The sequence below is a fragment of the Thermobia domestica genome, chromosome 1 (assembly GCF_964235325.1).
Source record: "Thermobia domestica chromosome 1, izTheDome1.hap1.1, whole genome shotgun sequence".
NCBI lineage: Eukaryota > Metazoa > Arthropoda > Insecta > Zygentoma > Lepismatidae > Thermobia > Thermobia domestica.
In genome coordinates this window covers 139,630,794-139,652,015 of record NC_137454.1, presented here as the reverse complement: position 1 = coordinate 139,652,015, position 21,222 = coordinate 139,630,794, and the positions used below count along the sequence as shown (strand labels likewise).

General features: G+C 33.8%; 2 protein-coding genes across 4 annotated transcripts in view; one reads left to right on the top strand and one right to left on the bottom strand.

Annotated features, from left to right (window-relative positions):
- Positions 1-5,230, top strand: part of PEK (pancreatic eIF-2alpha kinase) — a 59,765-nt gene extending 54,535 nt beyond the window's left edge. For all 3 annotated transcript variants that reach the window (XM_081763773.1, XM_081763770.1, XM_081763775.1), the window contains exons 16-17: positions 686-778; positions 2,279-5,230. In XM_081763773.1, the coding sequence (XP_081619899.1) occupies positions 686-778; positions 2,279-2,401 (216 nt within the window). In that variant the 3' untranslated portion in view covers positions 2,402-5,230. The remainder of the gene's footprint in view (positions 1-685; positions 779-2,278) is intronic.
- Positions 5,231-6,855: 1,625 nt separating this feature from the next.
- Positions 6,856-20,415, bottom strand: LOC145666644 (uncharacterized). Its single transcript, XM_081734098.1, has 3 exons — positions 20,318-20,415; positions 11,286-11,454; positions 6,856-8,118 (listed from the first exon to the last, which is right to left on the bottom strand). Exons 2-3 carry the CDS (start codon positions 11,452-11,454, stop codon positions 7,940-7,942), a joined length of 348 nt encoding a protein of 115 aa, XP_081590224.1. The 5' UTR covers positions 20,318-20,415; the 3' UTR covers positions 6,856-7,939.
- Positions 20,416-21,222: the final 807 nt, after the last annotated feature.

Below are 21,222 nucleotides of genomic sequence, written 5' to 3'. Positions count from 1 at the left end.
TAATGGCATAAAGTGGGGGGATTCATAAGTTTTATGCTGAATACTATTGCACGTAAAGAATCTGCAGAAATATCCACAGGTATGATACTTTGGTTGCGTGGATTTTTAGGAGTCCGAAAGTGGGAGTTTGTATTAGATATAAGAAGACAGGACAATAGTATTCAGCACAAAACTTACGACCCCACTTTATGGCATTCCAATATACAGCTCCTTTAAAAGTGCAACTTTCTCTACTCTTTCTGGTAATTTCATGTATTAGTTTACAACCCTGCACGTTTATTTAGAAGCAAAAGTAGAGTTATTCTCCGAGTACCTCGGTCTCTTCTCTAAACCTTCGTTTTTGTTTGGTGTTCGTGTGATTCGTACGTCCTGAGCAACTGTAGTTTTCGTACGCTTGCAAATGCATAAAATGCACTTCACCGACAACGAAGATGGCCGTCATTCAGGAACACTTGCACATATGACAACGTGAATGGTGTTATTGTCCTTCTCATACACAAAGTTTATTGCACTCCCACTTGTATAATTTTCCGAGATGGTAGAGCAACCTGCTCTGGACCACTTCGTATGGATTGACCCTAATTAAATCTGTAGAAACTTGGAGAAACATCGACAAACTTCGGTGGGTAATGTTCAGTTATTTACTTTAGATATAAATACAGTACTAACTAACATTATTTTTCAGTTTCAGCTTTTGCAGCTTATGTTGTCTCATTGCCCTGCGAAGAGACCAACAACGTTTGGAATTAGAGCAAGACCGCCATTACGGCCACTGCAGGTAAATATATATTTTTTGGCTTTAAAAATTTTAGTAATTTAAAATCAGTCGTCACTCATGTTTAAGAAGTTTATGATCCAGAACAGTGGTTCTCAAACTTTCCGATAACGCTAACCCCCTGGTCATTCGGAGAATGATCTGCGGACCCCTTGCAATCCTATCTAAAATTTCACATGGTATTAAAAAATATACTAATTTGAATTACCACTGATAAGAAAAAATGAAGAAAAATAATTTATTCTAAACATACATGGTTGTTTTCTAGTGAACGAAATTTCAATTGAAAATACAGCAACTTTCAAGACTGAAAATAATTTTTTGTAAAGGAAGACCACTTGATAAACAATGTTCTCAAATGTGGAGTCATTAATATGAGGAATGAAATTCTTGTGGAGTCACTAATGTGAGGAATGAAATTCTTTGTATTTTTCCATAATTGCACTGAAATGTGGAGTAAGTTTTGTCACCATCAATCTGAGGTTCGACTCCACTTGAAGATAAAATCCATGAAATACCAAGGCGTCTTGCAGTTAATGTACAGCTGCTTTTGAAAAAGTACCCTAAAAATAAGGAATTTCTCTCACTTAAAGTAGTCCTATATAACAGGACAGAAATTTAGTAAAGTAGGAAACCATTTAAATTTACAAACGTAAGTATAATTTCTAATTGCTTTATTTTTAGTAACTGAAAATATACTTCTTGCATGACAGCTGTGAGTTCCATTTTATTACAACACATTTCAATTTTTAGGCTTCGCAGATCCCCAGGGGTCCGCTGACCCGACTTTGAGAACTACTGGTCCAGAAGATCATTATTATTATTTGGATTCATTTATTGATAAGATTTTACATAAAGTAACGCTTTTTTGTGTGTATGTTAAAAGAAAATAATTACATCATGCATTCACAATATTCTTAACTCGTCGAAACATACGACGGTCTTCTGCAGTGAAACTACAAATGTCTCTTCTATTAAAAATCTATAAACGTGAATTAACCATTAACATTCTGAAGTATTCTTCATCAGTTATTGTATTTTACTATATAACTAAATTATTCAGTCACTTGTGAAGCAGGAAAAGCGCTCAGCGTAATGATAACGCACGTTATTCGCATCTTCTGCTATCGTGCATTGTCCTACAACGCTACGTTCACCTCTGGTGCTTGGGGTCCCGGGTTCGATCCCAGCCCCCGCCAACTGAACTTTGTGGTGGACAAACACCGTGTGCGTGGGTTTTCTCGGGGTTCTCCCGTTTCCTCCCACTATCTTCATTCCACCATTTCATTCATTACTCATCATCACCGTCTCCTTTAGCCTAACCGGCATAACCGTGGGACGTAAAACTCACAGATTTCATTTCATTTCATTTTTTTCCTACAACGCTAGTATGTGTGTGTGAAAGGCGACTGAAAATCTGATATTTGTGTACAAATGCTGAATTTATTATTTGAATGTATATTTACTTCAAAGTAAATTTAATATTTCATGTTGTGATTTCAGGATTCTTCTGCAGAAGAAATCACAGATGAACTGCATTTTAATCTTCCGCGAAGGAGAGACAACAGTAAGACTTACTCATTTTCAAGTACTTCGAGCACAGAATCTGGTGAAAATAATTTGTAGCAGTTTTTTCATCTGTTATCATAAATTTTACGAATCTGTGATGTCATTTTTAGCGGTGGGTTTTCGATAGATAAAGATGTTACTGGAACATATGTTGTAGTAGTTTGCAAGATTTAATGGTAAATGTTTTTGTAAAGTTTAAATTGTTGTGCTTTCCACAGTGGATATTAATTGGCTATATTTTTTTTTTAGTAAAAAGTAACTCATTCTTCCTTGAAGAAGGAACATATTGTTTTCTATGTGCTTCGGACGATATTTATTTTTTAATATATATTTGTAAAATGTTACCAGACTGGTCGTGTCCTAATGATCTGTTTTAATAGTCAAGAAGGTTATATTGACTGAGTGAACTTAAAATTGTGAGCATGAGAGAAACTATTGTATATAATGTGCATTTGTTTGTGAATGCAAGTCATGTGAAGTAACGGTTGTCTCTTGATATATATTTACAAAAACCTAGTCAGGCTATTATTATTATTATTATTATTGTTATTAATTAATATTCGAAATCAATGGATAGTCTGAGGTAGAATAATTTTCCGTTAAAGTGAAACCATGGATTACTTATTTACAGTTCATTTTGTAGTTAGTGTTAACACATTTCACAGTGCAGTGTTAATTTTCGAATTTGGTCCTATACATTGCACATTGTGTACATGTGCATAGATTTAATACAAAATGAAGGTAACGCAAAGGTACTGATCGTTAATGAACGATGTTAAACATATGTATATAAAGGAATCTTTACTGAATGTGCTTCCTTAACAATGATTACTATTTCTTGTATACCCTTTAGTACATGCTGTGACATATGTATTGGTACATGTGGCATTGGATTCGATTCTCAGTTAGTATACAGAATTTTCGTTCTTACCTCAGCTTCGGTGGGATTTAGGGAGTACCTGAATTAAGTGGTAACGAACTGTAGTCAAGTTGCGATGGGAAACTGTACTGACCACTCATCTAACTAGTACTTGTTACACTGTTCATATCAGGTTCATAGAAGTCAGATTGATTCGTTCGAATTCGGTAATAGCTTGCCGAAATTTTGTGAATAGTTAGTTTTGGTTGAACTCCACAACGTATATGGTAGGTTTATGTTACTTCTCTTATAGTAAGAATAGTAAAATAATTTTTGTGTTCTTTGCTGTAACTTAGACAACTACTTCTCTGTAAGTTACAGAAGTACTTATGCATTTGTTCTTTTATTTGGTTCGAAGTTTACTCAAGAACAAATATATAAGTATCGGATTTTTCCTAACGATTGTAGTCTCCGACAATAGAAATAACATATATACAGCTTATATATGATTTTTTGCTGCCGTTGTTGTTGATTGTACAAGTAACCTGTATCTTATGTATTGAACCCGCTTTCACAGCATTGAAATTGACATATAATATACCAAGCATTGCATAGAAGTATGTTAATGATAAACTCTTCTTGTGTGTTTAAATTTATCATTTTACACTGTAATATTTAACAACCACACACTATATCACACACTATAACAACCACACACAATTTTTTTTCGCTTGATACGTCAAAATGATTATATATATATTAGTGATTGGTTAGTAAGGTATACTGTGTCGAAAAACTTACAGAACTACTAATTATTTGTATGCCTTTTAAATCTGTTAAAATATTGGAGAAGGAATTGTTCGCAATTTGACCTTACAGTGTTTAATCGCTAGCATTATCCACGATTCGTGTGTATTTTACAAGAATGTATTACAACTATGTTACCCTTTATTTGTTATTGAAACACACTGTAACCAACATATTTGTGCTTTATACAGCGCAGTTTCAAATGCACATCTCATGACTATTTAATTATTTCCTGTGTATTCAATTTAAGAATTCTGACAGATAGATGGAAAATTTAATACATTCCTTTTTTTTTCATTCCAAAATGTTATTTATAAAGTAGTTGTTGATAGAAATATGCAGTGACTATTTACAACCACCAATATGTTGAAAAGAATTGAAACAAAAAATCAGTTTTTAACAAAGAGATTTAACCTCTTTCCTATTTTTCTGTTGGTGGCGCCTTTCCACAGACTCTCCGTGCTTGTTCTTCGAAATCTTCCTACAGTGTGAAATTAGTGTATAGTTTCTTAGTTGTAAGGTCTTGTTCAGGTATTATCAAACTTTGTCCATTTTTTAATGAAGAAAGTGCGCAGTATATGAAGAATAACGAACTTTTCCATGGTTACACTTAAAACGTTTTAAAGGTATTTTATTATTCCATTTTGTTGAAGTGACATTCCAGCTCAATAGTGATATTAGTAATTAAGTTTTTATTTTCAAATGCATTTTCCGTGCATTTAAGCATGACAATCTTTCTTAGCCATGTACTTAACAGCGTGTATTTTCCAGTGAATAAGTATTAATGAATGTCTTAACAAAAGCCATTCTTAGTATTAGGAAGTATGTATGTACCTAGGTGAATGAGCATAATATGAATGCATGAATGTGTCATGTATATATGTATGTATTTGTAAGGATGTATTACATTGTATATAAGTCTTGTAAGCGAGAAGTGCTGTTGCTAGTACAAGTGTTAATTCCTCTTCTTATTTATATTTATGGTTTACTTTCTTTGTTATTTGAGTAAATGTATTTTAGTTCTGTTAATATAAAGAAGCTCTGTATTCGCATGACTGAAGGTTAACATGACAAATAATGTTCATGAGGAAATTCATCCTTGTATTTCAAAATTAAATTGTTAATTATTTGTCTCGTCATCTGGCTTCATCTATAAGGTGTGTGAAAACGCAATAAAATGTGTCTTTGACACGCTCAAAATAAACTACGATTAAATTTCATTTATGGCTGTTTATTTTGGTAGTATTAAGTAACGCAAATATTATGTTACAAACATTTTACAGTTTTGTAGAAGTGAAAAGAAAAGAGAGAGTACATCGAATAAAGAGCATTAAAAGATTTAGAACATCTAATATATATATATATATATATATATATATATATATATATATATTACAGAGGGTTAGCAGGATCAATAAGGTAAGAGCCAGCATTAGAATGAAAACTTCCAGAATGAAATCATTAAAGTGCTTTTGAAACATATATTTAAAAAACACAAAATCTGTGAATGGAAAATTTAGGAGTTACATCTTATATGACGAGCAAGAGTTACTTCGAACACATAAAACTTGTTTAAAACAAAACAAAGGATATCATTGGCGATGAAACAAGGTAGTAATTGAAAACGGCGTTGATCCCTTTAAAATAAGTAAATCATACGATGGTCAACTTAATTACATTATAATTTTTTTTATTTTATCCATAATGTCACGTTCTAGCATTTACATATGAAAAGCTTCCGCTCGAAATCATATTAGCTACAAAATTTTTCCTTAAATGGAATAACTTTCTTATTGTCTTATTAACTTGGCAGATATATAGCCTAGAATATGAAGTATTTTCTGAAGTACCTGAATTTGGAGCCCCAAGAAGGTGCCCAAAATAAAAAACGAGACTTTTTTCAGGAAAATTTTGGGAAATTTTCGCTAATTTATGTCGTAACATGCGTTTGGTGTCGGGAAATCTGAGTCACTCGAAAGACGTTGAGGTACGAACCATGGACCTAAGATAATCAAGGTACAACCAGCAGCTTCAGGGTGTCGACTGAGTTTCATTTTCAAAATTCCAGTATATTTAGTATAACTATCAGCAAAATTCCTGTACCTGATACAATGATTTTTTTTAAAGTTCTTTAGGAATAATCACACTCTTAATTATTTCAGGTTTGTAATTGTTTTACCATCAAAAGAATATTTTTTTTAATAAATTTAGTTAACCTTAATTTTTTAAAATACAATAATTTTTTAACATTTTTTAAAGGGCCTCTCAACTCTCCTCACAGCCCTCCACTCCACCCATTGCTTTAAATGTCTAATTACAAAATGTATACAACTCTTGCTTTGGAAAAAATTACAATCTCAATGGATACAAAATTGTTTCTAAGACTATTAAAACAATTACAAAAAAGTATTGTTGACAAATTACGAGTTTCATGATTTTTCTAGTATGTGGATCAAAATTCAAGTATTTCCAATATCAGTAGACACCCTGAGCTTTCTAAATGAAAGTCTAAAGTTTCTTTAAACTCACAAGGGGAAAGCAGACTTTGGTAAATGAACTTCAAAGCCATCTTTCGCGAGGTAGTAGCGCATATTTAAAGTGTTAATATTACAAACTGGGAGAGCGTAATAGCCAGAAATAGCCTTGAAAAAGCGTCTTAAAGTTTCCGACTCACCGCATATATGATGCGACGCGTAAAGCTATCAAGTGAAGACGTGGCAAAGAGTAGCATCTACGACTCACGTGCAAAAGGTCCTGAGTTCGATTCCCGCTCGAGTCTTTTTTTTTTTTTTTTTTTTTTTTTTTTTTTTTTTTTTTTTTTTTTTTTTTTTTGTACGTGACAAGCGTCCAGCGGTAACTACAGACAGTATGCGAATTAATCGGACTTTTGCAAGGGGGATGAATTGTGCTTCAGATGACAATAGCATAGGAACTATAACAGTTGTAGCCAGGAGCGTTATTTAGGGGGAGCAGGAGAGGACAATTGTTCCCACCCCTGAGAGTTTGAGGAATACATATACTTTAATCGATTGTCTACTAATATAGTAGTTCAAAACGTGAAAGTCTTTATGTCGGTGGTGCTCTTGCTTCCCCTCCTCAAGCGAAGTCTGAAGTGACACCTCTCGTTACAGCACAGTATTACCAAAGCGGATTTCTCCCTCATCCCACTTCTAATTCGCAAACTGTCTTCAGATATAGACACGAAGCGTCAAGAACATTTTTACACAACGACTGAACCATAATATCATCAATATATTTAAGGTTACATTTTGTTGCTAGTTAACATGGAAATGTTTTACAACTGATTTGAACACTTCTATTGTTTTATGCATTATAAACATATGATGAATTAATATTTTACTTGCAGTTATAAATGATTACTTGATTGGTTAAAGCAAAGGTGACTCGAGTGGGAATCGAACCCGAGACCTTTGCACGTGAGTCGTAGATGCTCCTCACTCTGCCACGCCGTTACTTGATAACTTCACGCGTAGTATCATATATGTGGCGAGTCCGAAATTTTAAGACGCTATTTCTGACTATTGCACTCTCTCAGTTTGTAATATTAACACTTTAAATGTGCACTGCTACCTCGTGAAATGTGGCCTCGAAATTCATTTTCCAAAGTCTGCTTTCCCTTTGTCAGTGATTTTAAAAATAATTTAAGAAGTTAAGAAAATAATTTTTTATTTAGCATTTTGTTCGCGTTAAGAATAAAAAAAAGTAGAATTAAGCTTTGTTAACAGTACTAAGGAGAGTGGTTGCTTTCACATATTAACAAATTAATTCTTATTTACAGATTCTTGAAAAATTAAAACATAGTAATTACTTTTAATAGCGATACTTTTCAGAAAAACTGATGAATAAATATGAAACAACGTTAATTGTATCAATAAACCTTCAACTAAATTGCTGTTGCCAACAAATAATTATTCTTTGTTTGGTGACTCACTAGATTGTCCTGGTTGGTTATTTCTACAGCTCTCAAATTCCTCGAACATAATCAATCCTTTACAGTCTGGACATATTTTAGTGGCATTTTCCAATTTTTCACGTAAAGTTGGACTGATCATTGTTACGTAGTCGATCTCCATTTCTGCACATTGCACTGTAATCAAAAATAGCATAAAATGTATTCTCCCGAGAAAAGTAATTGTAGCGTTACAAAATTGCTAGTTTCTTACCAGAGTACTCAAGAATTCAATTTTATTCTTTCTTTCTCTCATGTTCAATTGAAAGCTTGGTAGCCCTGAAAAGCCGGAGTTTTCACAGGCACAAAGAAATCGAAACTTAAATTGTAACTATTTCGTTGTTTAAGTTTTTTCAACTCTGATGAAATATCGAGCTGCAAGAATAAATGGAAAAACAAAATCTTAAGAATGTAGTAATTAAACATAAATGGATTTGGGAGAAGGGAAGACCTAATATGATAAGCTGTACACAAATTGGGAGACCTCTGTCCTTGGAAAATACAGCTGTGAACTTAATATGTGTAATTTTGAAGTTACTATATGTCGGAAGTTCATAGGAGCTTCCAGAATTGCCAGTTGTCTTACGTATGTTGTAAACTTTTAAGTTCAAAAATAGCAAGTTTAGAAGTCAATGAAGATCAAAATATTGCATACGTCCCAGCATTTTTTCTGTCTTTCTTTCTTCGAGTTTGTAGAGGGAGTAGGATTTTGCAATGCTGTCACCACTAACAATGAATTTCAAACATTCTTAACGCCGAATGAGAGAGAGAGAGAGAGAAAGAAAGAAAAACATTAACAAAAGTGCAAGTATTATATAGCATGTACGTGAAAATATTTCGGGGTTTTAATTTGTTACAATGTCTCTCATGTGGTGTACTGTTCATTCATGGCCATAATCAACAAGAAAAGTTGAGTTGTAGTTATGTATGCGTGCACGTAGATTGTTCCTCTAACTTTCCGCCTGATAGTGAGGATGTTGATGCCCGAATAGAAAATCTGTTGTGGTTTGCAGTTTGCTAAATGTGAATCTGTGGCAACAGTTCATGTGTCCATAGAAAGTTCGTAATTGTGATCCCCTAAGTGACTCGTCATTGGATAAACAATTGAAACTACCAAATCCCTGTATAAGGGAAGGAGTATGGGACGACCAAGAATGTCTCAAGAGAATATTGAATGTATCAGGGAATCTTTCCTGTGCAGGCCAAAGGAAGAAAAAAATCAGCCGCGAACTAGCAATGCCGGTATGAAAGATTTTAATGAGACACTTACATTAGCGCCCATACCGTTTACATATGATACAGGTTTTGGAGTCTACCGATTATGCTAAGCGTGCGAATTTCGTGATCAACGTGGTGCGTGGTATTGACTTTTTAAATCGAATTGTATTAACTGATAAATCAGTATTTTATCTTAGTGGACTGGGAAGCACACACAATTGCCACATCTGCGGATCAGAAAATCAAAAGTTCTTACAAGGGAATGTTTTCTGTGCAATATCCCAACCGCAAATTTACGGGTCGTTATATTTCGCTAGAGCTAGCGAAACAGGAGTTACTTACCTAGATATGCTTCGAGTATGATCGTTACCTCAACTGCAGAATTTGGCAACTTAAGATTGCGCGCCTCCTCATCGGAATAACTGAAGGATTGGTTGGATCATGTGGTCTCTAACTCTGGATTAATCGCATAGACCAGTTGAGAGCTTGTCTGGCGTAGCCTCCAAGATTATATGATCTGACTCCATAAAATTACTTCCTTTGGAGTTTTATAAAGGATTGTGTGTATGTGCCTCCGCTACGTACTGACCTATTCGATTTGCGGTGCAGGATTGAAGCTGCCGTCTCTTCCATTATTCTACGCATATTGAGAAAAGTATGGAAAGAACTCGTCTATCGATTGGATGTGTGCCGCGTGAGAAGAGGTACTCACACTGGTAGACAAAAAACTTTGTTTTACTATTTCATTTTATGTGTGATTACAGCTTTAAAATACCGATACTCTTCTATGTATATTATGTTCTTGAAAATAGTGAAGCTACTGAGGAAAGATTTGAGTAGGCTAGCGAGGTAGGGAAAGATAAGGCTAGATTGTCGGAGGCTTACGAAACACACAGCATTGCCATTTCTAACTCTGTGAATAAGTAGAAGGTATGCGATGAAATCAGGCTGAAATTCTCCAAAACTATATCAATATTAATGACAAATGCAATTGAGGGTAGATACGGATACATTGAGTAGTGTTTCAATACGAAGCTAGTAGTTGCTAGTAAAAGTATATATTCGTAAAAGTTAAAAAAAAAAGTCGAAATAATTGTTATTATGGACATGTTTAGTTCGAAGTTGAACATTGAACATGAAATTTGAATATAAACATTAGTTAGTTAATCTCTACGAGTTGCCTCGAACATAAACGCAAGTAGTGTTTTGAATTCATTTTACGTAGATTTTGAAATAAATTCTATAATGGAATTAAGTGCTGCGAGTTACCTGTGACCCTCCCTCGAGCCCGTCCTCATTGTAGGTTGTAAGATTACTCTCTTGTTACAGCTAAATCTCTACAAGCAAGTACATTGCACATGTCATGTTTCGAACAACTCTTTTAACAAGTACACCTGAGTAGGGCTCCCAGATCTCCCGGTTAAGCAGTGACAATCCCGAATTTATATCACATGTTCTCTCAGGAACTGTTCGGGACTCTAAATGTCCCGGTTTCCATCTTAAAGATAAGTTATCATTTGTGCGATATATATTTTTTTAAATACTTTTATTAGTTAACGATACTCAACAGATGGAAGATTACCGGCAGGAGTTCATGTGATTTGGATCCCAGGTTAAGCTCAGTGGTAGAGCGTTCACCTTTGGTGTATGGGGTGCTTGGTTCGATTCCAGCTCGCTTCAAGTGAATTTTGTGGTGGACAAACACCGTGTTTGGGTTTTCTCGGGATTCTCTCGTTTTCTCCTACTTTCTTCATTCCACCATTTTATTCATCATCACCGTCTCCTTTAGCCTAGCCGGCATAATCGTGGGACGTAAAATTTAAAAATCATCTCGTTTCAAACCTGGTATAATCCAAATCAACTTATACGAATAATCTACTCTTGATCACTCACTTTTGGTGAATGTTGACCTATTGTTTAATTAATTTTGGTATTTCAGCAAGAAACAAGTGCATAACTGAATATACTGTAAATTAATTTTCGTAAAGTGTCCTGTCTTCCGGTTTAGAAATCTAGGAGACCTACGCCTGAGTAATGTTTCAATACGAAAGGTAATTGCTTTTCAATGATATCAGATTGCAACTTACCTTTCATTTCCATAACTCTGTCGAGACACTTATTTAATTCTGTAAGTGTAGTCTTTAAGTCTTTCAGTTGCTTCTCGTAGTGTTCCTTTATTGAGTCAATTGATGGGACAGTTTTCTGCTGTTCAACCTGTGTTCGATGCTCATTATTTGTTACCGATTTGATATCCATCTGGAAATTACAAGTTGAATTATAGTACAACTTTTAAAACTTAAGATAAAGGTAAGTCGGAGGAAAAAATTCTAGCAAGTAAAGTAGTGATGGTCTATAGACAGACCAAATAAAAGTGCATCAATTTCCTTTTTATAATAACGCGGGAATAATAGGTTTATGGAAAATATTGAACCCTCTTTCCTCTTTAGAATACACATTTCAATAACAGCGTAATTTATATGTATAAACAGGTATTTCATTTTTTGCATAAACTCAAACTCTCCTACCCTCTTAACATATGCCATTAATCATATGTTAACATGATAAAAGCGCTTGAAGCAAGTACTGTGTTCCAAAATTCATTTCAAACGAATAAGCCATCTTATTGTGATGCGATCACAAACAACACACAACGTCGCTTTTAGTGGCTCCAATATTTGAAAAACTACAACTAAGTCTATTTTGCGTTAGGTCACTTGGTATCCAAGCATTTATTGTAATATATTATGTAAAGCAGTCATATCTATATCATAATATGTGATATACAACAAATGTTACATTATACAGGATGTTTCAAAATGAATATCGGAGTTTTAATGCTTTGTAGTATTTATCACACCTATAAATAATACATAATATGAAGGAGCAACTCAAATAGTTTTGTATGCACGCACGCGCATGCATTGTTTCCTCTGTCTACCGTTAGAAAGCGCTAGTAGCAAAGATGGGGATTAATTGCTGCATGAGGAGGAAGATTTTCTGGATCGTGTCGTCTTCAGTGATGAATCGACATTTCGCCTAAGTGACCATGTGAAAACTCATAATGTTCGCATCTTGGGGTCAGCAAATCTCCATGAAATGGTACAGGTGCAACGAGATTTCCCTAAATTGAATGTGTTTCGTGTCATATCCCGGCGGAAAGTTTATGGGCTTCAAGGTTCACCAGATCTGACGCCATGCGATTTTTACCTTTGCGGATTCATAAAGGATCATATGTAGGTGCCTCCGCTACCAGCTGACCTACCCGACTCAAGGAAGAAGATTGAATTAGTTGTTGCAACAATTACTCGAAACACACTGATCAAGCTTTGGGAAGAACTCACCTATTGACTCGATGTATTCCATGAGACGAATGGTGCTCACACTGAACATTTGTAGCAAAAACTGAGTTGTTCTTTCATTTGATGTATTATTTATCAATGTTAAATGCAATAAATACTACAAAGCTTTAAACTCCGATATTCATTTTGAAACACCCTATACATTCTTCTATAACTCATGATATGCTAAAACGCATTAAAGCCTCAAAACAGTTGGGAAATCGAATAGTCCAGGAGTCATTAGGTAGGCTTATTGCGTTCATGAGAACAAATAGACGATAACTGTAACTATATTAAATTACTATATACTGCCAATTACTCATACACAGAGAATTTATAAAGTCCACTTTATTGCACTAGTTTTATACGAATTAGACATCTGGATAGATGCTTAAGTATTATTATTATATTTGAAATATTATCAAATATTACGACATACAATTATTAGTTTTAATTAACTGAAGTGAGATGAAAATTAAAGCTTGTTGTCGAAAAGTTAACTATTAAGTTTACACATTCTGTATCTTTTAAGGTAATATATATTGATATTGGTTTCAAGGCAAATAGCTGTTTCTCAGTGAATAGCTTCTTCGAAATAATTTTAAAAGTTTCTTTCGAGATGAGTCGACTTTTACGAGCAGTTTCTACTCGATTCGTATCGAATTCCGCAAAGCGTTACTCGACTTTAATCTCGTCTCGTTTTCGATTCGAGTCGAGACGAGATTCGAGACATATCTCGACTTGTGCATACCCCTAGGTACATCGAAACCCTAAAAAAGCTAAAGGATCGACTGACACGCGTCAGGCCGCCTTCTCTGACAACGTTAGACCCCATCCACTGCATAGAAGCTTGGATACACTTTCTTCCCACACACCCCATACAGCACTGACCTTGCACCTAGCCAGTTTTGTATCTTTCTAGTGAAGGAACACCTTAAGGACTCCCACTACTCATCAGATGAGTGCGTCCAGTCGGTCGTGATGTCGCTCCAAAGGCAAGGATTTCTACCGTAACGCCATGGAAGAACTGGTGCGCCGTTAGAGAAAGTGTGTGAAAGTGGATGGTGACAATGTAAAGAAGCGTCGATCTCAAGGTGCACATTGTTTTTTATATTATTAGTATTATTTCATTAAATTATGTTCACTATAACCCAAAATATTAATCAACAGGTAAAACTTTTCAGCCCACCCTTGTATATGATAACCCTAATAAATACGTCATTTTAAGCAGTATAGCACAGTGGCGGTCAGTGGATTGTGGTTTTCGGGTGTTGCAGTACGAACGATCGGAGACAGAAAATATAAAGAGGACTCATTGACTAATCAGCATAATTTTAGATGCAAATGCTACGTAACATGTGAAATTAAATAATATTCTGTTTTTAAAAAATTAATAATGCGGAACATTTTATCCGATTAGTCACCTTATTTAATTATTAAGTTTATTCTCCTCTCTTTGATTGGAGCAACTCTGCCTAATACATGCTGATTGAACCCTGGTATGCTTATTGTCAGGTCTTTTTCGATGAGAAGCATAACCAATGGTGATAACCTTTCTTCGGACATTCTTTTTCTTGAAAGTGTCAATTCTTTTCGATGTGGAAAAAAAAAAAACTTTTTTCTTTTGCTAACGTCATAGGTACAGTTATTATTAATTTCAGAGGCTTTGTAGATTCACTGAATAATTTTTCTAGATTATTACGAACAATTCATTCTAGCAAACCCAGTCCCTGATAGTGATCCGAATTCCTCTGCAGCATAGACTGAAGACAGTTCGTGGCAGATTAGTTATTAAAAAAATGTAAATTGAACACACTTTATTCACAGTTTATCTAGAAAAATTAAAAATAAATTGTGAAAATATATCTAGTGCAAACAGCATTACTGCCATAAGATGTCCTATGAATTTAAACCGGATATTTTTTTTTCAAACATTCTCCTGAAGTGTCCTTTGCTTGTTTTGTCTAATCCTTAATTCCACATTTTTTTCTCAGTTGAAAGCTGGGCAAATTCTTCTTCTTCTTCTTCTTCTTCTTCTTCTTCTTCTTCTTCTTATTATTATTATTATTATTATTATTATTATTATTATTATTATTATTATTATTATTATTATTATTATTAAAGTTATTTACAGAAGTCGTGGTGTAGAATTCATTCAGAATTTGTAGGTTATTTACAGAATTAGAGCACACACAATACAATTAAATCTAATAACTAAAAACCAAACAGCTGATTAAAAAAAAAAAACAGCTGATACAAAAGAGGTACCGGTATATGAATTGCGAATGTTACATATACATACATTCACACACACACACACACACACACACACACACACACACACGTACGTACGTAAAAGAAAAACTATTCCAAATCATCCGTGTTGGTTGTTAAGCAATGTACGATGAACACAATATGATTCCACATGAGGTGAAACAACGCTTACCAATGTCATACATTCTGGAAAGTAAACTTTGAAACCCGCCAGATGTAGGATCAGCATTAACAGAAGCAAAAGTCAAAGAACATCAAAACAAACGCATTGTCAGTTTTACACCCAGAAATGTTTGCTGGGGAAGGGGGGGTCCAATATCGAACCTGTCTTATTCTGCACCCGAAAAGACGATAAGTAAGTAATTTTTAATTACTGTCACCTATATTTTAAGAAAAAACGTGAGAACGATTGTTTTTATAAGAAAAGAAAGAGTAGATGATGAGGCGTAAAATAAAATATTTAGCTTACATCAATAATTTATCTGTTAAACAAGTATAGTTTGTTAGGAAGTCTACAAATGTTAGTCGAGTTTCGAAATTTTGGGGAGGTCCGGACCCGGTGCCCCCGCTCGTGGCTACGCCCCTGAGCATTGATAACTAATGCCAAATTCCATGTGGCGTTTACCATCAAACAGTTTTATGTGGAAAATTATCAATAGTATAAAATACACTTATTTTATAAAAGAAATAAGTATATTCTATCCACAATCCAAAATACTATCCACAAAGAGGGACTTCTATATATTGACTTATTAATATTTGTTTCTCAAATTACTGTACAAGAAGCCTTCATTATCTATATAAGCTAAGAATTAACTTGTAAATACGTGTTTACTTTAATTTGTTTTCTGCTCTACTACATATTTTCATTCTTATTTTGGAATTCTGCAATCACTTTTTCTTTTTTCTTTCTTTCTTTCTTTTTTCTTTTTTTTTTTTAGTATTTATTATATTTGTTTCCTTCAGTATAGTACCGTAATTTAAAAATATGAATGCATAAAAGCAAATTCCATTTGTTAATTGGTAGTGAAATAAAATTCAGAAATCTTATTTAGCGCGAAAAACCTTCTCGTTCACTGGAAACCTTGCTATGTTGCAGAAGCCCTGCAACGACCAGTCGCTTTAACTTCTGAGATAGGGGAAAGGAGACTTAACATTCGCTCCAATTCCCGCGCTGAAGAAATCTGGTCGTTGTATGCTCGGTGCAACACAATATAAATTAGAGACTTTGTGACGGATTGTTTTTCGCTTTTTAAAATGGATTAACGGAGCGGACAGTGTCAGAAGTAAAAAAATATGTTATTTAAAGTATATATGGGAGTATTAGAAAGTATTTTTCCCTGTTCTTTACTACTACTACTACTTTTTTTTTTTTAATATTTTGGTCGTTGCGCAACGCTGCTACACTAACATTAGCCGCCTGGGACCGCGGTGGCTCAGTGGTAGAGCGTTCACCTCTGGTGCTAGGGGTCTCGGGTTCAATCCCTGCTCCCGCCAAGTGAACTTTTTGGTGGACAAACACCGTGTGCGTGGGTTTTCTCGGGGTTCTCCCGTTTCCTCCCACTTTCTTCATTCCACCATTTCATTCATTACTCATCATCACTGTCTCCTTTAGCCTAACCGGCATAACCGTGGGACGTAAAACTCAAAAATTTCATTTCATTTTTAACATTAGCCGCCACTGGTATAGCACCCTCTGAGATGTCAAATTGCTGTAAACTTATGTTCCTTACATTAAAAAAAGCTATATACGTAATTAGGTGTGATACTTATCAGTGATCTTATTAATAAAGTCTATTCAAGATTCGCCTAACACCTCCTAGCTATGCAATCGTCAATCAAAGCGATGACATAGAGTTAATTTTCTTATTAGGCGAAAGTTGATTTTAAAAAAACGGTTTAGCTCGCATACGTTGGTAGTCCTGCACCTCATTTATAATTAACATTTCCTCTTGAAACATTTTCGAGCTTTTTCAAAATAGTCCAGTATGTAGAAAATTTTTTTGACAAACTCATCAAAAATTAGTAACTTAATGAAACTTGCAGAATAGTTTCCTTTCATCAAGTATAGTAACATTCTTAAAAAAAAAAAAAAAAAACGAACATCCCTCTTGAGTTTCATCCAATATGGCTGCCATATCTAATTTGTTTGTCACCGTTTATAAAACTCACTTTTTCCTTGATTTCTTATCTTATGTTCAATTATACTGTCTTGGAACTTATAATATTTTGTAAATAAAATTTCTTTTGTTTGATATATAATTCATCTATTGATCAGATAGATATAAAGTTACAAATGATAGAGTAAGCTTGTATCGCTTAATCTTGTACCTACGTTTCTTTCAAGCGTATTTTTCTAATTTCCTTGTTTTTTTTTTTACACAAATAATATTTATATAAGCAAAAAAATTAAAGAAAATATGTCAACATTCCATAATTACAATTGATATATACAAAATATGGTACATTTGAGAATAATAGAGCATTATACGGAAGTTTCTGTAAACTTATTTAGCAAAATAGTCCTTAGAGAAAATGTTATTTGAGCAAAATCCAAAAAGACACAAAATTAACCTATCCCTGGTACGGTGAACTGTTCGACCGTAAACAATACGGTTGGGTTGGATCAGACCCACTGCTCCTTTAGATGAAAAAAGTAGCTGAAACAACAAATTTTAAAGAGAGCGTTTATATTTTAGTAATTTAGGTTTCATGTAATAAACTCTACTTCTTTCAGAACAAAAAATGTACCTATTAAACCGAAAAACTAAAAAGAAAAAGAAAGGAGGAACTTCGAAAGGCTCATAAAAGTAACGCGTAATTCAAGGGTAGTTCAACACTAGGATAACTAACACTAGTTCAACACTAGGCACTAACATGCCACTTTCATCCTGCTGATTTTTGACTCCCAAAATGTGATTTCCCTACAATTAATGCGCATGTCTGCGTAAAATAGAGTATGAACAGTTGGACTAAGCGCATGGAAGTTTTGCATTTGCAAGATACCAGCTTCAGAAAAGAGTTTGGTGCTGGTATGTCCAAACAAGTAATTGAGTAGCATTCTTCATTTTCTCTTCCGATCTCCAATCAATTGCTGGAATATCTTGTTCCACCTCCTGATAGTACACCTTCAATATTTGTCGTGTGCTCTCACATGCTCTTACGGGTAAAACTGAGGGATGAGTGACTGGTGTGAAATAAGTCTCCTGTATATGTAATGTCGATGTAAGCCAGTGCGTCGCCATCATGTGTTGCATGAAAGTGTAATTGGAATCCCTATCCTACTTTTACTAGTTCTTCAGGATTCGTAGTAGATTTGTTGATTATTTTAGCACAATCTGTTGCAATTAACTGTCTATCTTTCGAATAGTTTTTAACAAGTTTTATTTCCTTTCTGGGACAGAGGCAAAGTCGTATTACTTCCCGAAAATTAATGTAAAACCAGTATCATATCATTCATGTTTCATCCTGAATTTTCGTACATTTCAATATCTTGGTTTGTTGATAAAATCTGCCTTCTGTACGAAAGTTAAAAAAAAAAAAAAAAAAAATCCGAAAGATACAAAATTAAGCGACACACGCCTACTGTATCATTTACGACTTTATATCTACATAATCTATAGAGACGTATTCTAGATCAAACAAAAAGAAAATTTATTTACAAAATATTTTGTTATAAGTTCCAAGACCGCATAATTGAACCTAAAGTAAGAAATCAAGGAAAACATGATTGTTCTATAGACGGTGGCAGCCAAATTAGATATGGCAGTCATATTGGATGGGGCTTAAGGCGGATATCTGGGCACTTTCAGGATATGCCTATACTTGATGGAAAGAAGCTATCCCTCAAGTTTCATTAAGTTACTAATGTTTCTCCGATTTCATACCCCTACATACTGGGCTAAAAAGCTTACACTGAATTAAAAATTAACATTTCTGATATCGATGCTCGATTCCTTATGTCAAGTGTATACTATCTATCCATATATTGTAATTGTGCTTATACTGATTCTTGGTGCTTTGTTTAATTTTATTTTATGATTTATGCTAACTCGTCTAGAAATTATTACTTAATTTTATGTTTCCCGTAATACAGTTTGTAACTTCATGTAACATGTTCATATTTCGATGTCAAACTTTAATTGTGCTTATGCTGTTTTAATATGAATTTTTAAAATTCATTTTCATTTTGAAACTACAAATTTTTTATGTCATTTCTTGTCAATACTACGAACATAATTTCGCATTAGGCAAATCTTGCAAGACGAATCTCGAATTCAAGATAAGCCTACACTTTGAGTTAACATCCGTAATTTCCATTGCCTGAGATTATTAGGCGAATCTTGAATAGGCGAAAGTTGAAGTCACTATTCAATCCTTTGTGCTTTTGTTCATATTCATTCAAATATGTCATATCATGATCATAGTATCAGACACTAAGAAACTTTACGTGCATTGCACAATCCACCCACTTCCTATAGAGGCTTTAAGAATTGCAAAGTTTGTGTTGTTGCAGCTTCCTGAAGTTCGTAACTCTGAGCAGTAAATGTGGTATTGTAAGTTTACGTTTCATATATAGATCCTACATTTATGATAATCTGACATAGCGTTACTTGAAAAAATAATAATACAATTTTGTGGTGAATTTGTAACACTGTTAATCTGGTGGCATTGCAGAGTATATCAAATAATGTTCCCTGTCAATATTTGCTTCGAACAAAATTTTAGTGTTTTTATCTATTAGTTTAATAAGTAGCAGTTACCGTGTACACCACATAAAGGGTTTGGTTAGTATTTTCTCAATAATGAAATCGGAAATATTAGTGGATTTCTATTGCTTCCGATTTTCGTAGAAAGATGAGAGTCACTGGAGATGAATTGTATTCTTCTGACACTTTATGCATTGCACGAAACAGCTTCTCGCTATGTATTACAATTTATGCTCTACAGTAGTTAATGTTAAAACCATAAACTACTGATTTCTACCACTTCCGGTTTGAATATTTCTTCCATCAACGAATTCGATTTCAAAAGCCAAAAATAATGGAATTGGGTGCTGATCACTCAGTTCAAATTGCGCCACCTACCGACCTTAGTCTTTCATAGACTGTAACGAACGCGAGGAAGTTGTTTTATAGTTTTTTTTTTTTTTTCTGATTTGACGCTATTGGTTCCAAACATAAGTCAAAACGTGTTACTTCAAGCAACAAGCTTGAACAGTTTAATGATATCGGAAGATGGACTTTTTGAAGTATTTATCAATTAATATGTAGAAAAAATAATGTAGAAATTGTAAACACGTATACATTCTATATGAGTTTTCTTCCTTTTCCACCAACTACATTTTTTTTAATAATATACCTTTTCAGTTAATTGAACATAATGCTCCTCATTGTCTGTTAGAGTAATTAAAACAATATAGCACATTTTTTGTTCGAATGCATAGTTTGTCTGATTCTAAATTAATTAAATTTTAATTTTTTTTACTTTTTTCAGATTACACATACCTTGAACTTCTCAGTATACGATTAATAAATGACTGGACCCAAGGTCAGAATAACTACTGATTCACAACTTTAACGGTAATGATTACATTTCCCCCTATTTTGATACGCAGTATTAGCAGGTCATAAAGTGATTTTTTCCTATAGCGTTGTGCATATTATTTTCTATTTACAAGACCATACTATGAAATCTATACCACAATTCTTCATAGCTTAAAATGTTGAATTTCTTTGAAGAGTGCTGAATTGATCTAGAGAGAGCTGTAGAAATAATTATATTTCTATTATACATCTTTTATATTAAATCTCTTGTTTGGAATTATGTTTCTAAACGCAAGAGTATGGGAGTGTTATAGAACGACTATATCTGTGCATCGACAAGCATCAGAACAGAATTGGTAAGAGATTATAAGAAATGGTATCTTGATATAGATTCACTGTCCTAAGAATAGATTTCATATTCAACTATTTTCCCTCTTATTGAAACACAAAATAGTAAAGATCTACCAATTTCCATTTCAATATTGATCAGAATAGAGCAAAAATTGTAACGTGGAGAAAAAGGTGCCGGCACGCTAGACCTGTTTCATAATAATTAAAATGGTGCATACCTTTCAGGTTATTATTATTATTATTATTATTATTATTATTATTATTATTATTATTATTATTATTATTATTATTATTATTATTATTAAGCATATCATTGTAGCCTTATAATTAAAATCTCTCACGTACACACATATAAACATACTTTAAAAATGTCTGATTCGTACATCTTCATTTTATAATACAATAAATGTAATGATAATCAATACCTCTTTGTGATTTGTTTCTTTTTTTTCTCTGTAAACGGACGAAAGTAGCCTGCTAGTTTGTTTTCGAAAGGCATCAGGAATTCCACAAAT

Coding starts and splice junctions, on each gene's coding strand:
- LOC145666644 (XM_081734098.1), bottom strand. CDS start 11,454: ATGGATATCAAATCGGTAACAAATAATGAGCATCGAACACAGGTTGAA. Junction 8,119..11,285: donor CAGAGTTATGGAAATGAAAG/GTAAGTTGCAAT, acceptor TTTTGATTACAG/TGCAATGTGCAGAAATGGAG.